Genomic DNA, 18778 nt, shown 5'->3' on the forward strand with positions numbered 1-18778 from the left:
ATGTATTTCTATCCCTCTCTACGCACGACACAATCAATTGAACAATAAGCTTTTTCAATAATCTATTTCTGACTTCTATTTTGAATATTTTGTTAATTTTGTCATCATTTTCTCTTCTAGTAATTAAGAATTTTTTTAAATGCCTTTAACTTTTTGAATCTTAGAATTCTTCTTTTTCTTTTCGCATAATTGGCATACATTTAATTGAATGCTGTCTATAGCATAGAATTGTTTGATTTTTGGGTATAAGATGCCACTACGTACAGTAAAGTACACCATTTCCCGCCTATTATAACAATTCTGCTTAAACTATATCTGGAATTGAGTTAGATTATTGAAAAAGGCATAAAGGCTAAGCTAATCATTGTAACAACATGGCAGTTTCAAGCGTGCTATTAGCTGCACGTCAATTATAACAATGAATTACAAAAATCAACTTTACTGCTTCTAAAACAGGGTTTATTTTTAATAAAGTGTGTTGCTGAAAAGCATCTATTTTGAGCTCTGAAAGCAGGTCGTCGTGAGAAGTTGCTAGCGCTGTCTCGCTTCCACAAAGTCCTACTTTAAGAGCTCATTGCACCAATTTGCTTTTAGTTATAAGACGGATTTGAATCTCACTTTTTGCAAACCGCATTTCAGATTTTAACCATTATTTGGAACTTGAACCAACCCCACGTGTTTTGTAATCATTTCAAGAGTAAGAAAAACATTTAAATTTAAATTTCATTTTAAAACTAACCGGAAAATAGTTTTTTTTTTGAGATTATAAACAATTTGACTAAATATAAATAACTACGAATATTTTTATAACTAATATTGTTGAAGCGATACGCGTTTATCAAACAAAATTATAATTATTACAGCTTGCGTATTCGATATTTTTAGGTTATATGGGAATTACAATTACAGTCGATGTAAACTTCATGACTTAAATAAAGGCGGGGTTAAAAATGGGTGGATCTTCATTGGACACGCCCCCAACTGCACCTAACTCCATTCTAGACTTAGATGCAGTCAGGGACCATGACTTTTAGATAGGGAGTGAAGTATTCTGATTCTGTGTAGTCTATAACTCCCTTTAGCATACTGTAGACTATGATTGCTATGGAAGTAAGAGATAGAACTATTCAGACCTATAGGACTATCTCTTTTTAAACAGTAGAACAAAGATTTATTTTCTTTATTGTAAATTTTAAGCTCTGTTAGTTTAAGTCATCAAACATACACTCAACTTTGTCACAAGATACTAATTTTACATCTTTTTTTAAACAAAATGTGTACGAATATACATTTTAATAAAAAAAAGAGTTATATTTGACTAGTAGTGTGGTGGATATGTATTTCGCTCATAATATAGTCTAGCTTCGTGGACACTACCAACTATTCATTAGATTATTAAAAATTACTGGCGATTAATTACAAAGAGCATTCGCATTCAATTACCTATTAAAAAACGAACAGATGAAATTAGCAAAAAAGTGAAATATTAAGACTAGATAGATTATAACCTAAAATTCAGTCAATTCATTCACTAAGCACGTTAATAGTGTTGCAATAACAAAAAAATAATCAGTAGAATATAAACTGAGAGTAAAAACAACACAAACATCTTCGGTAAAAATAAAACTAAACAATTAAGACTTGAAGCAGTTTGTGTAAAGCGTTATAAAAAAACGAATTTGACAAATTGCACTTTTACAAAATATTTCTTATTATAGAAAAATACGAAGAGAATATTAGAAAACCTTGGTGCCGCCATAAGCTCTTCGAATTTTAAAAAAGAATTTCATTTTTTTTAAACTTATCAAACTAGCTAATTTTTTTTTCTAATTTTATACCAAAAGGAAGATCAATGCAACACGTACGAGGTTTTTTTTTTCAAAAAAATATAAATATTAATTATTATTTACATCAACAATATTATGTGTTATACTAGACATTAAATATTGCAAGTGTCATAAGTCAAAGTGTCAAAATTTACATTATCCCATACATAAAAATGACATAAATATGAAAAAATATATTCTATATGAACCACTATTTAATAAAACATTGAGACAGCGATTTTATACGAAAATATAGGCAATATTTATTACGACTATTTACACAGATATAATTATAATTATTAATGAAAAATATAAGAATATGAATTAGAAATGAATACTGATTAAATAAAAAAAAATCCACTGGAATAAATTGTATTGTTACTAAATGATGTGAAATAAATACATTAAATGTGCCTTAATAATAAGTTTATTTTATTATTTTTATCTATAATACTATCACACGATTTTAGAGTTTATGACAAGCTTTTTATGAAACGGTTACATTTCGAACACTACTTTGACAGATGTCATTTGTGTTGCCACTTGTATACAATCTGTGTCAATCAATGTTGCTATTTATAAAATAAAAACTAGTTATTTTTACAAATCTGACCTAACAGTTTATTGCGATGTTTGTGGTTACCGTATATATACCAATATGTTTTCTTTATATGTATATATTTATCCCTCTTTGTATACTTTTGTAGGATTTAATTTGACACTTTAGATTGTATATAATGGGGATCTGATATATTCCGATTTGGATATAATGGACCATACTTAAGTATCTTAGGGGTAAAGCAAGTTTTTTTACTATGGCAGCATGGAACTTTGGTATACGGATCAAATAACTATTCGTCTTTTGTGTGGTTTTTGTATAAAAAATAAGAAGAGATACGTACACGTATTAAAATGACGCATTGATATTTAGTAGTTTTTAGTAGAAAATAATCAATTATTAATAATTTTACCCGTAACATACCGTACCTTACTGTCAAAGAAGGGTTATGTGTTTCGTTTACGTCATAAATACTCTAACGAATCAAGTAATTATTAATTAACTATTAAATTTATTTCACCATAAGATAGCTTCATTTTCACTTACAATTTAATAGTTCAACGCCTTGTTTATAACAAATTCAACCTTATTGATATTATTTGCTTATTCTAATGATTTTCAGTAATGCGTATAATAAGGGATTATAATATTTATTTTTAGGAATATCAGGGTTTAGATATCTCATTTTTTTGGGGATATAGGATCAAAAAATCAGTTTCAAGAATAATTTCAAAGTTTAAAAGTTGCCTTTTGAGTTTGATGTTAATTTTTACTAAAAAAGAAGGGAATCTTATTTATATATTGCTTGCTTTGCTCTTATTAACTTTAAAAACAATTTATGGAATTTGGAGTAAATGAAAATATAATCTTTAAGGTTAAATTTTGAATGTCAAATAAGTTATCAGGCACTTGAATCAAAGTATAGTATGATCTGTCTCTGCAACTAAGTTGTGTAATATTTGGAGTTTTACCAAAACCTCTAAAAGTAAGCTTTGAAGTTGTGGACAGGAGACACTAATAGCTTTACTTTAAGAGTGGCGTGGTAGGTAACTGTGTGTTCATTCATTAACTTTTGAGTTGCCTTTAATTGGTCTTATTACTTTTTTGTATAGCCTATTGAAAAGAGACCGCTATTTTACGGCATTTATCGCCCTGCCTCGCTTTCACATTGCAACAATTTTACTTTATAAGGTAGTGGCAGTACTCCAGATCAAATTGGTCTGCATTTTAGTAGCCACGGTAAATAAGGGTGATTTTAGAAAATGTTAATTCGGTAAAAATACGTTTGTTTCTTTTTATTACCTATATTATATACTGTGTCATCGTAAATAACGTGCTGTTAAATCTTATTGAATTATTTTGTTCATAAAATATTTGTGTGTTTATAAAATCAAGTACCGTAATTTGGGGTATATTGCAACTTATAGAGCGGATAACAAAATGTTTAGGAATTAATTTGGTGATAAATTGATAACTTTTATAAACACAAATAAAAACAAGTACGGTGTTCAATAATATTACTAAAAGATAGTTTTCAAATTGTGAATGGCATTCGTCATTTATAATTTATTTGAATGATCATTCACTTTCTAATTCAAATAAATGATAAATATGAATTAACTCATTCGTTGCAATATACCCCGAATTACGGCACCGTACTCCATTTCTTTAGGTACTTAACAAAAATTACCTTTTTAAGAACCTGAACAAATGCAGTATATATAGTTCCTAGTCTGAAGTAAAAAATCCTATTCAAAGTTCAAAGCAATTTTATTGGCCTATGCAGTTTACTTATATGTGATCCTATACTAAATTGATAGCTGAATTGCACTTATGAATCGGTCAAATACATAACACCCGTATTTTCAGTTACATCCTAAGAATATGCAAATATTGTTCAAAGTAAAATAGTCGTTATTTCTAACTCGATAGATGTCATTATCCTATGTCTGTCGAATATAAGAGATTGCCACTGAAATATGTACAATTTAAAATCAGACTTATATTTAATTCATAAGGTACGATTTCTAATAACTCTGTTAATTATTTTATTTGGTAAAGCAAGTGGTCACTTTTTGATAGTTTAGCGTCGTATACAGGTTATGTATACATGTTATTTTAAATACATATTTTGGCCTCAGAATTTCAAAATTATACTTTTCATTTTTAACCCAATGAAGATTTTTGTACAGAACGTTTTGCAAATAAGTTTTGATGGCCAAATTAGTGTTCGTACTTAAACTATTCAGCTAATTGTAATTGAAACAGTTGTCAACGTTATTCAACTATTATTTACCAAAATTGAACACAAAAACTTACCTACACATCGTTCTATACAAATAAAAACAATTTATATATAGAAGTATCGTCTGAACGCATCACTTACCTCACCAAATCATTTATTTAAAGAACAATCTAACTATCATTAACATTTATTAGGTATTTTAGATCCAAACTCGTGAAGTATATCGCAGGCCATTTCCAGATCGTTTCTCGTGATGCCCAATGCCCGTACGACTATATCTTTGGGGTAACCCTCCCCTACTAGGCGCGCAATGTAATCTAAATTTATGTTTTCGTACGACACGTTGTCTCCGTACTTTCTGCCGTGCTTGTCGTGCGTTAGCGGGTTGATTTTTTTAGCTGGAAATAAAAATATTGGTCTGTGAATTTGGATGGTTTTACTGCTTGGGAAAATTTTTGTGGACAAAATTTTAAGATACTTGATAGCAACAAACGTCTGTTACGATAGAAATTTAAAACATTTAATATCGGTCTCAAGTTAAATACTTTAATGTTTATAAACAAAAAAATTGGTAAATTTATATTTCATGATTTATTTAGTTTTGTGCTAGTTTTTCTATTTTCTTTAACACCGCCGGCAAAGAAGTTAGTATTTTTTATTAGAGAAGTGGCTTAGCAAACTACCCTTACAAAGGAAAAGCATTGACGAATCACACAAATGCTAGTCCTATGCGGGGATCGACTTCTCGACACATCTCGCACAGTGGATTTGGCGCGGTGACCTATACCGGCTCTCGGCTTACTATAACCAATTATACTTATATTTTTAAATAAATATTTAAAGAATATAATTTATAACTTACGTGCAACAGCCAACTCATTCTTCTCAACAGCAACATTCTCATACGGCGGGTCCTTTATATCCTCAGATGGGAACTTAGGCATAGTGGTGGACTTGGCCGGTTGGTCGACACTGCCGCTAGTCGTTGCCGGCAAGGACCTCTGCCTTGGCGGCGCTCTACTTTCCAGCCTAGTTTCCCTATCAAAACTAGATCTCGACTCAATAATTCTGTCTGGTTTTTCTGGCGGTCTTTCGGGTGGGAGTCGGAAATCTGTATGCCGACTATCAGATAAAGGGAGATGTCTTTCGAGTTTTTCTCGACTTTCTAAGTGTCTGTCTTGTCTGTCCATCACTCTGGTTTCGTGCCTTTGTTCTGGGATATGTCTTTCTTGCCTCGTATCTCGATTTTCCATCCTTTCCGGTCTTTCTTGGACCCTTTCTTGCCTATTATCGTGTCTCTCTGGTAATTGTCTGTTTTCTTGGCTGGGCACGTGTCTTTCTGGGATTTGTCTGTTATTTTCTTGATTTGGCACGTGTCTTTCCAGTACTTGTCTGTTGTTTTCTTGACTGGGAATATATCTGTCTGGTATTTGTCTGTTTTCTTGGTTGTTTACGTGTCTCTCTGTCCGTTCCTGTCTGTCTGGGATGTATCTGTTGTCTTGTCTATCTGGTTTCGGTTCTGTGGGTGTGGGGGCTTCGGTCGGTCTTTCGGGAGGTGGGGCAGGGAGGGGTCTACTGTTCGACTGTGGGGTACACGCTCGTCGGGGCTTTTCAAATGCTCTCGGGTCTGGTGGCACCTGAAATATTTTATGATGATTAGTTTAGGGTATCAAGATAGCAAAAATATTGTAGCAGCTTTGATTTGTCCTTGAATTTATTGGTACTGATACATCAAATATTTTTTTAGTTGATGCGAGATTTAGCCATTAGCTCGCTTAATATCAGAAACTGTTTATCATCACAACCCTTCCTAGTGTCATCTGGAATTGGTCCACTTCAATCAGATATAGATATCACAGCTTTTCGTTATTGTAAACGCGCACTGAACAACAGCGGTGATTGAATCTCAATCCTAATTTCTATGGGAAGAGATCTGTGTCTAGGTGTGAGACAATTAGTCTGGTATAATTATATCAAAGTACTAGCAAGAGATATTCACTAACACACCTCATTCCTCGTGTCGATGACACCAGTGATGGTCTCCGTGGAACCGGTGATGATGGAGGTCAGCCGGTGTCTGGAGTCAGGCTCCGGCTCCAATGACGAACGTCTTCTGGGTTCTGGAAGGAAAATATATTTGGTAAGTTACGTCTGTAGTGATTTTAATTCTTTTTTTTTGTTGTGGAAGATATATTTTTCAAATAATTTAAGCAGTTGAGAAAGTCTTGCAAGAATAAAGTAAGGACTCGATTAATGTTGATGGTGAAAACGATTTGGAGAAGGCTCTTATTCAACTTAGTTCTTCTCGGTACGGATTGTGTGCACGAGTAGCAGATTCGAACTTAATACAGGTAAATAACTTCTACAAATATATGTGTGCTTTCTCAATTATTCTTAAAAATTTTCTTTCATTCTTAAAAACAAAGGGTAACAATTCTCATATTTAAATCGATTTTTCAATATATGATAAAGGCCTCTACGCAATAGTGAGACATTTACAGGCTAGTATTTGTCAAGGGTTATCACAACCTAGGCATTATCTAGCTCGTATGGTAACATAAAGTAGCTTTGTACATGTATTCTCTCATTTGGTTTCACTATATTAACTGTGTACATAAATTGTTAAATAAACAAATAAATGCGGATAACATCACATACATCGTTCTGAACCCAAAGTAAGTTGTTAAAGCACTTGTGTTATGGAATTCAGATACAACGAAGGTACAACAAACACCCACACCTGAGACAATGTAGAAGTGTGAATTTTTACATTGACGCGACCGGGAATCAAATCAAACTCGGGACCTCAGAGCTAGGGAAACCTTGAAACAGGTGCGTACGCAAGTCGACCACGGAGATCGTCGAAAGTAAGTCGTAAAGTCCACAAAATACCTGGCGCACTGCTAGCAGCCGCTATATCCTGCACACTACTAGCGGCCACGATGACGGGCTCGGCGGGCGACAGGCTCTTGCGCGGCGGCAGCGGGGGCGCGCGCAGCTCCCCGTACGCGTTCTCGTGCTGCGGGGGCGCGCGGCGCGGGGCGCGCGGCGAGTGGCGCGGCGAGCCCAGCGGGGACCGCACCGACGGCCGCAGGGCCGCTATCGTGGAGGTGGCCGCGTTGAACTCCGCCCAGTCCTGGTGGGAGTTCAGTGTTTACACTCGAGTGGAGTAGTTAAAGTGTGTAGGTGTAGGTGTTTTTAAGAATTGTATGTTGTTATAATTGTTTGTATCTCGCATCTTTGATAGCAGGTTTTATGTTGACTGACTAAGCTGCTTTTACTAGGAAGTTTTTTTTTACTAAACCCATAAAGAAGGAAGTCTATAATTTTGAATATTAGATTTGGACATGGAACTGGCTATTTTAAAACGACTTAGATGCAGTCCTGTACTGATTCGACTGGTGCGGATAAGGTAACGTAATTGGGAATCGGTGTTAGCAATACAATTTCTACAAACGTTTCAGTTACACGCAGAGTCAAAAATATTACCTAAAGATGTCGTCTTTTCCTACGGCAGGATACTACACGGGTCTTTTACAAACTATGTTCTGTGACAAATTATATTGTTTCTCTATATATACACTAAACGTCGTCTTTCCTTATTTTTTCACACCAGGAACGTATTTTTGTTCGTAGAATAATGAAGAATTCTATATTATGGGGTTTCAAGCATTAAAATTAATGAAAGTAAGCACAAAAGTGTTCCAATTTAATGCGAACAAAGTTACAGCCAGCACAATCATGATTAATTTAGATATTCTATGATAATTTATTTAATAATTCATAGCATGCGACATATCATATCAATGCTACCATAAAATCGAGTACACTGCGTGCAAACAAAAATACTTAATACTTACTCAAAGACCACAGCATAAAAAAACTTATATCACAAAAACCAAGACAAAGGAAACAAAAACAAAGAAGCACATGTCACCAAGCGTATATTTTCAACATAAAAAATACAATTAAAAATAAATAAATCATTAATTCGACATAATAAGTAAAATAATAATAATTAAATCATTGCTCAACGTCAAATACGAACTGTATACAAATTGCTCTTAAAATAAAACTGATGTTGTGGGAAAGAAATGGCGCTCTACATTGTTAGCAGCATCTCGCTTGCACAACGTCATCAGTCCTACTTTAAGAACTCATAGTAAGTACGTTGAGGGTAAACATAACGGTATCTCCGGTATGACGGATAGCATTTAGTTTTAAGCTAGTTCAAGTGCTGTCAAAAACAGCAGAAACATTAATACATTTTATACTTGTTTTGCTGTAGCGTTTTTTTGTTAGGTTAGTGAATCATGTTCAGATTAAAAACTGTGTTTTGGGTCCGAAACTAGTCGGGCAATCCCGATAAAATACGTGGGAGTAAATTTGTATGAGGTCTAAAAGATTGATAGCAAAATAGCATGTTTTACATGCTTATAATAATAGTTCTGACAACCTCTAAATATTTTAAAGACAGAGATGCAAAAATATCATTGTTAAATAAAAAAACGCTACAACAAACATAAAATTTCGATTATCAGATCACCGAAACGGATTTTCATAAAACCTAAAAATAATTTAGGAAAATATTTCCATTAAAAAAGTCGATAGAATTACAATTAATTAATTTCAAAGTACCTAACTACGATTGTATATACAAAAAAAAAACTCATTCATTAAATGACGACGGACAGTCGGCAAAAAATATAAATAATTAATTAAATTAATACTATTGCATTAAGTGCACTATCTTAACAAACAAAAAACAATCAATTGATATTAAATTGAACAATATTAATGTCTTTGTTTAGAAAAATATTTATATGTTTATGACTTATGTTTTAAAATAAATACTTGTTTTTCAGGAGCAAAAGTGATATACTTCATAAAGAGTTTTAAACTGGAATATGCGAACTGGCCTCGATAGCAACAGTAAACTAATAATCCCCAAGAAGGTGGCTTAATTCACTGAAATATGGTTCAAATTCGAATGATTGATGATGCAAAGTTTAGACAGTACAAAAAGCACGTATATCACTTTTGCAAGAAGCTTGTGAATGCCAACATATGAAATACAGTACGAATGCAATGTAAGAAACTTCGCTGCGTCAAAAAACATATTGTCAATCTAAAAGAACTGATCATAATATCATGATTTAATTTATTTGAATTGTAGGGAATTCTTTGTTGGCCATCTAAAGCTGGTATTATTATAATTAACGCAGAAAGTCTCTTACTTCAATACCAACCAATAATGATTTCCACAATATTGCCTTATAAAAGACCAAACAAAAAAAACTGTAAGCGATATAATTTCACGAGTGCAAACGAGTTTGAACCTTATTGTGTTATGGTTAAAGTATAATTTGCAATCGTGAAATAATATCACTCTTGAATGACAATAAGCTTAGGATGAGATTGTGAACGCAAAACCGAAGAAACAATAGTTTTTGTTTACAACTACGTGCAAGTGTCTGATAGATGATGTCTGTGATGATCATATTTGTACTAAAATACATAAAGAACTTTAATAACAGATTGTATAACTTTTTTCTTTGAGACACTTATAGACTGAGCAGATTGAATTGCTTACTGTAATAATGGTAGTAAAATTGTATCTACCTTGGGCCGTCCATTTCTGTTCTTTTATAGAGCAAGGGTGGATAGGCCCCTAGTAGATTAAATTTTTGATTAAAATTATCAAAAGCCTCTGCATGTTGAATCTTTGCCCCCGTGTACGCTTTAAAAAGGACCGGATTTCTTTCTATGTATTTAAGCCATAAATGGAAAGAGAACGAATAATAATAAGACCGGCTTAATTCGATTTTTTTTCAAATACCCAATTTGAATTTCTTCTTTTGCATGTAGGACATAATTGCATAAAAGACAGCGAAAAATAAACATTATTTAAAGTAACCAAGTTTCATTTCTCAGTTTTGCCGTCACAATTCCTATCCACCAATCACAGACGTCGTTGATTTATAAATAGCCAATGACATTTCTTAACCATATCAATGTATTCACACAGACATCATGCGTCACAAACTAAAGCGTGGGTTCTGCTGTGGGCGGGGAGTTTACGAGTTGTTTCGTTTTAGTATTTTATTTATTTTGATACAAAGGTAAATTTCATTGTTAAAGGATGTAGTATCATAATAGTGTTCTATATTTTAAGTGCTGTGACTTTGGATGAACTCTGATGTTCGACAATGTCTATGTTACGATAATTGTGCAAGATGATAGTGCATAATTAGAAAACTTTGTAATATTATTGACCATATTAATAGTTCCTATATCTGAATGTGTTTTAATATGTTGCTTTCTAGAAGAAACTGATTGTACTAAGTATAACTGAATCGCGCCTAATTGTGAAACAAGTTATATAACAGATTTTTATAGTGAAGAATTCATTACATTTTAGCTATTATGTATAAGCATATCCATATTATGGCGTACACCAACTGTTATTGAGGAAAATGAAGCTCTATTACTTTCCTATTTAAATATTCTTTACACAAAATGAACATTTTACAACTGTAATAATCCCGACCACAGCAAAACCCAAAAACAAATCCACAATATAAAAAAAAAAATGTGAACAGATCCATCGGCGTCGTCAAGCAAACATAACCCGTGCAAGTTAAGCATGCGGGGATTTCCGCCGCTGTCTCTGTAAACAAACAACCATTATGTTTATATATGGACGCATGCATGGGTTTATGTTTATCTTTGACTTGGCCTTTATGCGATAGGTGATAATAGGTACTACTTGTAAATTATGAAGGGTGATTTTTGTTGTAGATAAACTTTTCTATTTTATGATATGGAGTGGAACTTTTACAGTGCGCTTGTTTTTGTGATTGTGATAGAATATACTTATAGCTAAACTTAAGCGTCGTACCCGTCGCAAAATAAGACGCAGTACACGTTGAAGAACATGTTTTCAAGTTGCTGCTGGATTGAAGAGGATATGAGGGTTTATGATGTGCCACAACAAGTTCGTGTAATTACTCAATATGTTTTGACAAATTTCGTAATGGCGAGTAGCGTGTTGCACGAAAATTTTACCCAGTGGATACTAGGCTAAAATCTTACAAACTCAACATAATTATACGCGACATGCATTTTCGATTATATTCCTGCTAATTTTCTGGTTCCAATAAATAAGTCTTGTTAGTATGGATCGGTAGCTATAAGTTATTATTAATTTCTTTATCACTGCTTAGCGATTTCATAATGTTAATCCCAAATCTCTTCTTGTACTTAAATTAAAGTCTACTTTTGATCACTACATTAACAAAAACGAATTTAAAATATACACATATTGGCCACTAAAAGTCAGAGATATACATAAAACCTTAGAAAAAAAATGAAAATCAACAAAAACAATGAGAAAATGCATGGATACAAGCTTAAACAACAAACATGCCACACAACTACACAATGCAAACCATGCGAATATTTATGAAAATACCCTATAAGCCTTTTACGATGAAGTCCAGAGTAAAAAGTATCTTAATACATGAGCGATAAGATCGAAAACTGGAATACAGGTACCTTAAGAGCTTCGAAAAGAATCACATAAAAGATATCCTTATTTATAGTATGCAATAGAATATATCTATTGATTGTCGGTCACTCCAACGCGTCGCTAAAAGGCTTTTTCACACACCTCAGTAACTTTTAAGTAGAGCTAGCAATACTATTTTGTAGATCGAGTAAAAATTTTAGTTTTTTCACTACATTTTTTTTACGTTGTTATATCACAAGTAACAATACGGAATTGTTTTAGGTAAAGTAATTAAACGCGTTGTTTAATAACGTTTCAGTACTAAATTCGGGATGTATTTGTAAATGTGGCTGTAATCTCTTTCCAATGAAAGATGTATTCATTAATTAATTCTTGAAACCTTCTTTGTTACATTTGTAAACATAATGATGCTTAAAGTATGTAAATTGTGTTTCTCCCATGGATGAAAATAAATAGTACTTTAAATTCTATTTTTTTCAAGCTTATCTTTACTAAATTTCAAGAATTAATTTCCAAACACCCTGTATACATAATAGTTAAGGTATATTTACCTCAGCGTCGTCGATGTCATCCGTGAGCCCGTTGAACGTTGTATTCCTAGACGCCCAGCCGTTTGAGTTGCCAGATATCGTCACATCTACACCTAAGGGTGATAGGGATAAGGTTTATAATTGAATAACAGTGAACGAAATTGTCTATTGTGTACATTAAATTTAATTAATATGTCAAAAGAAAATGAATCAATCTTATCATGTTTTCTTTGAAGATGATTTGTAGTTGCATTAACTAATAGTTCACGAATAGTCGATTGGTATATAGTCCCCACTCAAATGACCGAATTGCTTGACATGACGCAGAACAAGCATTTGACGTGATTTTCATTGGTTGTATTTGTGCATGTGTTTCGAATGCCAGCAAAACAATCTCGCGACCCAAAGATTCAAACCCTTAGTATGGGAGTGTTTTCATTATTATGAGTCTTACATGAAGATCATCAGTAAAAGTTTTACTCACTAGATCCGTTACAACCGGACGATCCTGAAGAACCGGACGAGTTCGACGAAACAGGTTTAACTGCAGTCTTTGTGTGTCTGGAAAATAAGTTATCAGTTTAACATAAGATTTTTGAGTACTAAAGAAATTGTATGTAATTATATAATGTGGTGTTGAATGGTAAAAGATATTAATGTACTATGCTTGCTAACCCATCTCGGTCTTAGTAGACAAAAACATATTAATCAAGTAAAATACTGACATAATGTCAGTACATTTGAATTGGTTAGCCTTGTTGTTTACATTGGTCTTTAAGTTTTATACATTGTTAATCTGAGTTTTTAGACTACACTAAACAAGTGAGAAAACGAATGGAGTATAACTAACAAAATTCAGTGAGAGTAAATGTTTAGTTTGTTTAATTTTTCAATTCGAATATCCATGTATATGTCTATAAGTCTCACTTTGATTCTGACGTCGTGTTGGGCGGTCTCGGCGGCACGAAGGCGTCGACGACCACTTGTTCGGTACCTTTGATCTCGGCGCGACAGAACGGACAGCCCTGACCTTCTGAATCCTGAGAACATGGGAGAAAATAGTATATATTAGTCTAATTTTATTACAAATTTTGATACAAAAGGTGCACAAGCGAGCTTGACCGTATAAACGTTTCTATTTCTAAGTAAACCATTGGCAGAGTGTGTGACGAGTCTGAGGACAATTAAATGATATAAGAAAGACGATGTCTTTAATCTGTTGCTTCATACCTTTCCATATTGAACTTTACAAAATTTTAACATGTCTAAATTTCCCTTAACACAGTTTGCTATTTGATAACTAACCCATCTCAAAAGTAGTCTATGAACAAGTTTAACTTTTCACCAACATACTGACCCTTACAGATTTCCCCTTTCACCCCACAATTACTCATCACATCATTCACTACTATTATTATCCAACACAATGCCCTAGCTACTCACAATTTGCCACGCAGTAAGGCACGGTGTACACAAAAGATGTCCGCACGGCTCTATCCTTATGTCCTTGTCGTTTTCCGCACAAATCTTACATAACTGGAAGGTGCTACCTGTAATAGTTAATAAACAGTTTATTGTAAAAAGAAAATAATATTAAATTGATACATTTTATATTACCTTTTAACACTTGTTAAAAACTCCTGGTTATATATTTAAGTAGCTTATTGCCCTCGGATCTACCCGCGTGAATATCGGTCAAAGATTCAGGCTGCCAGCTACCCCGTGCATTCAATTACAATTTCATATAAATTAGTTAAGACTTTTAAGAGGGAAGAGGTAATAAACGCATCAACACGCACAAAAGAGTAATATCTACCTTCTTCAACAACCCTAAACTAAAATTTGCCCAGCATTGGTACTTATACTGACCCATTTCACAGTACAATTCGTACTGTTCCTGTGTGACTGTGATGTGATCCTCGGCTGGCGATATGATAGCGCTGCTTAAATCTGGGTTCACATCCCGGCCATCTGGATATAGGTAGCTGCAACAGATACAATTGGATGTTGATCTCATTTCGTGTTATTTAGCTTTAACTATTATTTTGCGTGCAGAGGGTTCGAACCCTGCACTAGAATAATATTTGCGGAAAGCACAAACTTTTTTAAGTATGGACGTTTCATTTGAATATTTGTGAAACACCTGGACGCCGACTTCCAACTCGGATGTTTGTATTTTTTGAAGTATGTTCGGGCGACCGTCAAATATCGACGGATTTACAAAAACAAAAATAGTTAATTTTGAATAATTTATGCTGTGTCTAGGAACAACTAATTGGAATCTCGTGTATTGAGCCCTTTGCAAACAAATCTGCAGCTATATTTTTTTATCAATCTGAGGGGCTTAGCACCATTATCAAAGACTCAATGAAAATGAAACGGCGTAGAACGGTTTTTCTTTGTCACGACTGCAAACATTTAACTCTTAAAGCCGATAGTAGGTACCGTTCTCCAAAAATAGTATCAACTTACAATCCCTCTCTGTACCCATCTAGTAAAGCCTGCACGAGGCTTTTGTTCTGGGGTATAGTTTGTAAAATCTCGCCGTCGACCGTCACGTACCCTATCGCCCACTGACCGAGCCGCGTACATGATAACCTGGAGAAAAATAGAAAATAAATATCAATTATAGAGTAGGTATACAAGACTGTTTTGAATTATAATTTGGACAGTATTACAAATAGTTACACAAAGGCTGAATAAAATAGAGCTATTCTCAAACCTTATGAATACGGGAATGTAAACTTTTCACAGCTGAGTATAAGTTCCCTCCCAATATAGAGATGTAAATTCATTGGTACATTTCTGTGGTAAGCTTTATGGGGAACTTCAAACTTTAAAGTATATTAATGTCTTAGTGGACCTTATATATAGAGTACCAGATATGTGTAGCGAAACTTAAACAATGGGATAACTCACTGCGTTGCCCTTTTTTACTTTTCCACTTATAATCTAACTTAGCTACGAAAAATCTGCATTTTTTGTTAAAACTACACCAGATCCAAATATTAATAAAATATCCATAAAAGTATTTTTTTTCTTAACTTAGTAAATTTTTCTTTCTCTTCTTTTTTTTTCTCTATCCATCCACATCTATACTAGGAAATTGAAAAACTCACCTAAAAACGTAACTGCCAGCTTTATGTATATATTTCTGGAGCCTCGCCTTCACCTCGTCGTAAGTTAGGAAGGCGACATATCCCGGGTGCGTGACCGCTAGCAGTTGCCAGTTCCGGAGTAACGTACTCCAAGGCTGGAATAACCTGGAAATGAGAGGTGGTCTTCAATAAACAGCGGACAAAAGTATTAAGTATTACTAGAAAAGACACGGATAGGGACAATAGAACTTAAGTCAATGCAAAATTTGTGCCTGAACAGTAGTAGAGGTACTGATTTCCTGGTATCTATTAGACTATAATGAATCCTTATGGAAAGTATTATAAAGATAATAGTATAAGAGCACTTAAGCCGCTATGTATCAGAATGCTAACACAAATGGACCAATTGAAATTCCAATATGAAATATCTTTAGGAAATGTTTATCTTTCTCTTCATTGTACTGTAATATGACAATGGCAGTGTTCAGAAGCACAAACATGTGAATATTTCATACATCACAACTTCGGAAGAAACAAGGCATTGGAAATAAGGTGACTAAAATAAAGTACCTAGACAAAATAATCTTTCTTACCTTGTAAAGACGTCAAACTCGAAATTAGATATAAAATCGTTGCAGGTAAGATCTATCGTGGTCTTCAACGCCATCGTCTCCAACCCCGAGGAGATCGGATGCACGTTGTTCAACTCCTCTCGAAAGATCTTCCATGGAACCAGGGTGCTGAGGAAGAAGAGAAAACATATATAAGTACATATCTCTCATCAAGAGATCCTATAAAATGAAAAAATAAACTGGGGAAATTGAAAACGTTAACAAAAAGCGCTGAAAGCTTGTTTATTTATTAAAGGCTTAATAAATATATTTATTGTTATTTGTAGTATAAAACCCAGAACTAAATACTGGCTCCTGCAACACAGTTTGCTTCCTGGCTCAGAAGACAGGGCTTTAAATGTGTGTTTACTGTATAATTCTTGTGCACACAAAAAAAAAATATTATTGTGGTTATCATTGCTATTTAAGACATGTTTCAAGTCAAAGTGTGGACTATTACGAAAACACTACATGGAGATCACTTATTACACGACTCGACAGCGTTACGAAAATATTATACTCATTTAATTTATACCCCATCATATACAATAACTAACTGTCTCCAAGGAAGGCTTTAATAACTCCATTTAATTACTTCGAACAGCAGGGCTTACTTAAATTGACTTTGTGTGTAACTTGAGCCTTATTCTAAAAGACCATTTGTCGATAGAATGAAGCTATTGAAAAATATATTTGTTTTAACTTTCGTAACGTTTGAGGCGAGACATCAAAGAGTTCCGATTCAATCAAAACGTTTGAGAAGTTGGGAACTCGGTTTAAGCTCTACGTACTGCAAAAGAAATATATTCAACACATTTTCTTGAAAAACTCATTTTTATTGTGCTTTATTTTAACTTTTACTGATAAAGTTCAATTTTTTGCCGGTATGTTTAATCAAATGGGATGTATTGTTTGTATCCGTATTCTAAGACAATGATTTTGATTTCTTGCTTCGCACAATCCCAAAAATGATTAACGAATTGGCGACACCTATAAACACTGGATTCGATCTAATTTGCAGACAGTAAATTCTTTCTTAGTAAGATCTAATAACCTACGAATAGACTTTGACTAATTGACGGTACTACTAGAAATAGATTCGAATTTATTGCTAACCTTTTACATAACATTACCCATTCCACAAAAGCAGTATTCAGAGCGAAGCTGAAATAACATTTTAAAATTTAAAGCCTCCGCTTCAATATTGTTATTATATTACTAATTGCACGCTCGGGCACGGCCATTGGATGATAAAGGCAATACAATTTGATTTTAAGTGTGTAACCATCGGGAAAATTACCAATTCAAACACGATAGGTCTGAATGAGTGCTAATCGATAAGTCCATACGTGACCACTTCGAGCTCTGTTATACCAGAATACAATAGCAAACATAAGTTTAAAGGTGAAAATTTAAGTCTTTAAAATAAAAGCAGTCTATTTTTTTTTGTTTTCAGACTACATCATGGAGTGTCCTTTTCGTGACAAACAGAAATTCAAACATAATCACATACATTCGTGTTTATAATATTGAAGCCCCCCCTCCCCCCATTACAACCTTTTTTATGCCCAAGTCTTATATCCTTTGAGAACCGGACCCGACACAGGTGTCCTTGGTTTGCGAGACAGACGGATAGACAAAAATATTCTAGCATTTATAATACTAGTATACAATATAGAAGCATGCATATGACCAGACAAACTGGTGTCTTGTCTTGTCATACCAAAATCAAGTTGTCAAGATATTTGTAATTTTGCCCTTCTGAACTCTCTGGAGTTTGATCCCCATGCAAAATGTTAATATGTGCGGGGACGGCGTGTTTTCCAATTAGCTGAATTAATTTCCTATATTCGATGAAGGGGAGCTGCCGGCATTGACAGTGGGCAGACGCAACGATTATTTGGTCATCCCCTCGTCTGCCTGTAGGAACAGATAACAGTGAATACGGGGGTGGATTTAATATATCGTTTGTTTATGTTCAAGTTTCTATGTACTATAGTGTGAATTATAGTTGATATTGGGGGAGAAAGACTTTCCAAATATGTATAAACTAAATTGTTTATAAAAAAGTGGGTGCTAAAAGTTCGTATTTTGATAATAATAGGACAGATGAAAGAATATTTAAAGATTAAAAATTTATACCAATTCAGCTACAAAAATCATTACTTATATCAATAGTCATTGTAAATACTATAAATTAACGTATTAAGAGGAACTTATAGGAAGAAAAAAAATAGTTAATTGTATACAAGTAACCAAAAAATAAAATGTTTCGTTTAACGCTAGTCCAACGTTGATACATAAGGACAACGAATTAGGAACTACTCCATAGACATAAATAGTGAAAAACAATCCCAAAAACCATACCACCATTTTCC

General features: G+C 33.7%; 1 protein-coding gene across 2 annotated transcripts in view; it reads right to left on the minus strand.

Annotated features, from left to right (window-relative positions):
* Positions 1–4136: 4136 nt before the first annotated feature.
* LOC113505180 (E3 ubiquitin-protein ligase CBL) overlaps positions 4137–18778 on the minus strand; it is a 78935-nt gene continuing 64293 nt past the window's right edge. The window contains exons 2-13 of one of the 2 annotated variants that reach the window (XM_026887766.1): positions 16383–16529; positions 15811–15954; positions 15164–15289; positions 14561–14676; positions 14135–14241; positions 13619–13731; positions 13176–13252; positions 12713–12804; positions 7523–7766; positions 6638–6750; positions 5493–6267; positions 4137–5028 (exon numbers count right to left, since the gene is read on the minus strand). In XM_026887766.1, the coding sequence (XP_026743567.1) occupies positions 4811–5028; positions 5493–6267; positions 6638–6750; positions 7523–7766; positions 12713–12804; positions 13176–13252; positions 13619–13731; positions 14135–14241; positions 14561–14676; positions 15164–15289; positions 15811–15954; positions 16383–16529 (2272 nt within the window). In that variant the 3' untranslated portion in view covers positions 4137–4810. Of the gene's footprint in view, positions 5029–5492; positions 6268–6637; positions 6751–7522; positions 7767–9435; positions 11301–12712; positions 12805–13175; positions 13253–13618; positions 13732–14134; positions 14242–14560; positions 14677–15163; positions 15290–15810; positions 15955–16382; positions 16530–18778 lie in introns of those variants that run through there. The other variant, XM_026887767.1, reaches the window with a different exon arrangement.

The sequence above is a fragment of the Trichoplusia ni genome, chromosome 24, assembly GCF_003590095.1.
Source record: "Trichoplusia ni isolate ovarian cell line Hi5 chromosome 24, tn1, whole genome shotgun sequence".
NCBI classification, from domain to species: domain Eukaryota; kingdom Metazoa; phylum Arthropoda; class Insecta; order Lepidoptera; family Noctuidae; genus Trichoplusia; species Trichoplusia ni.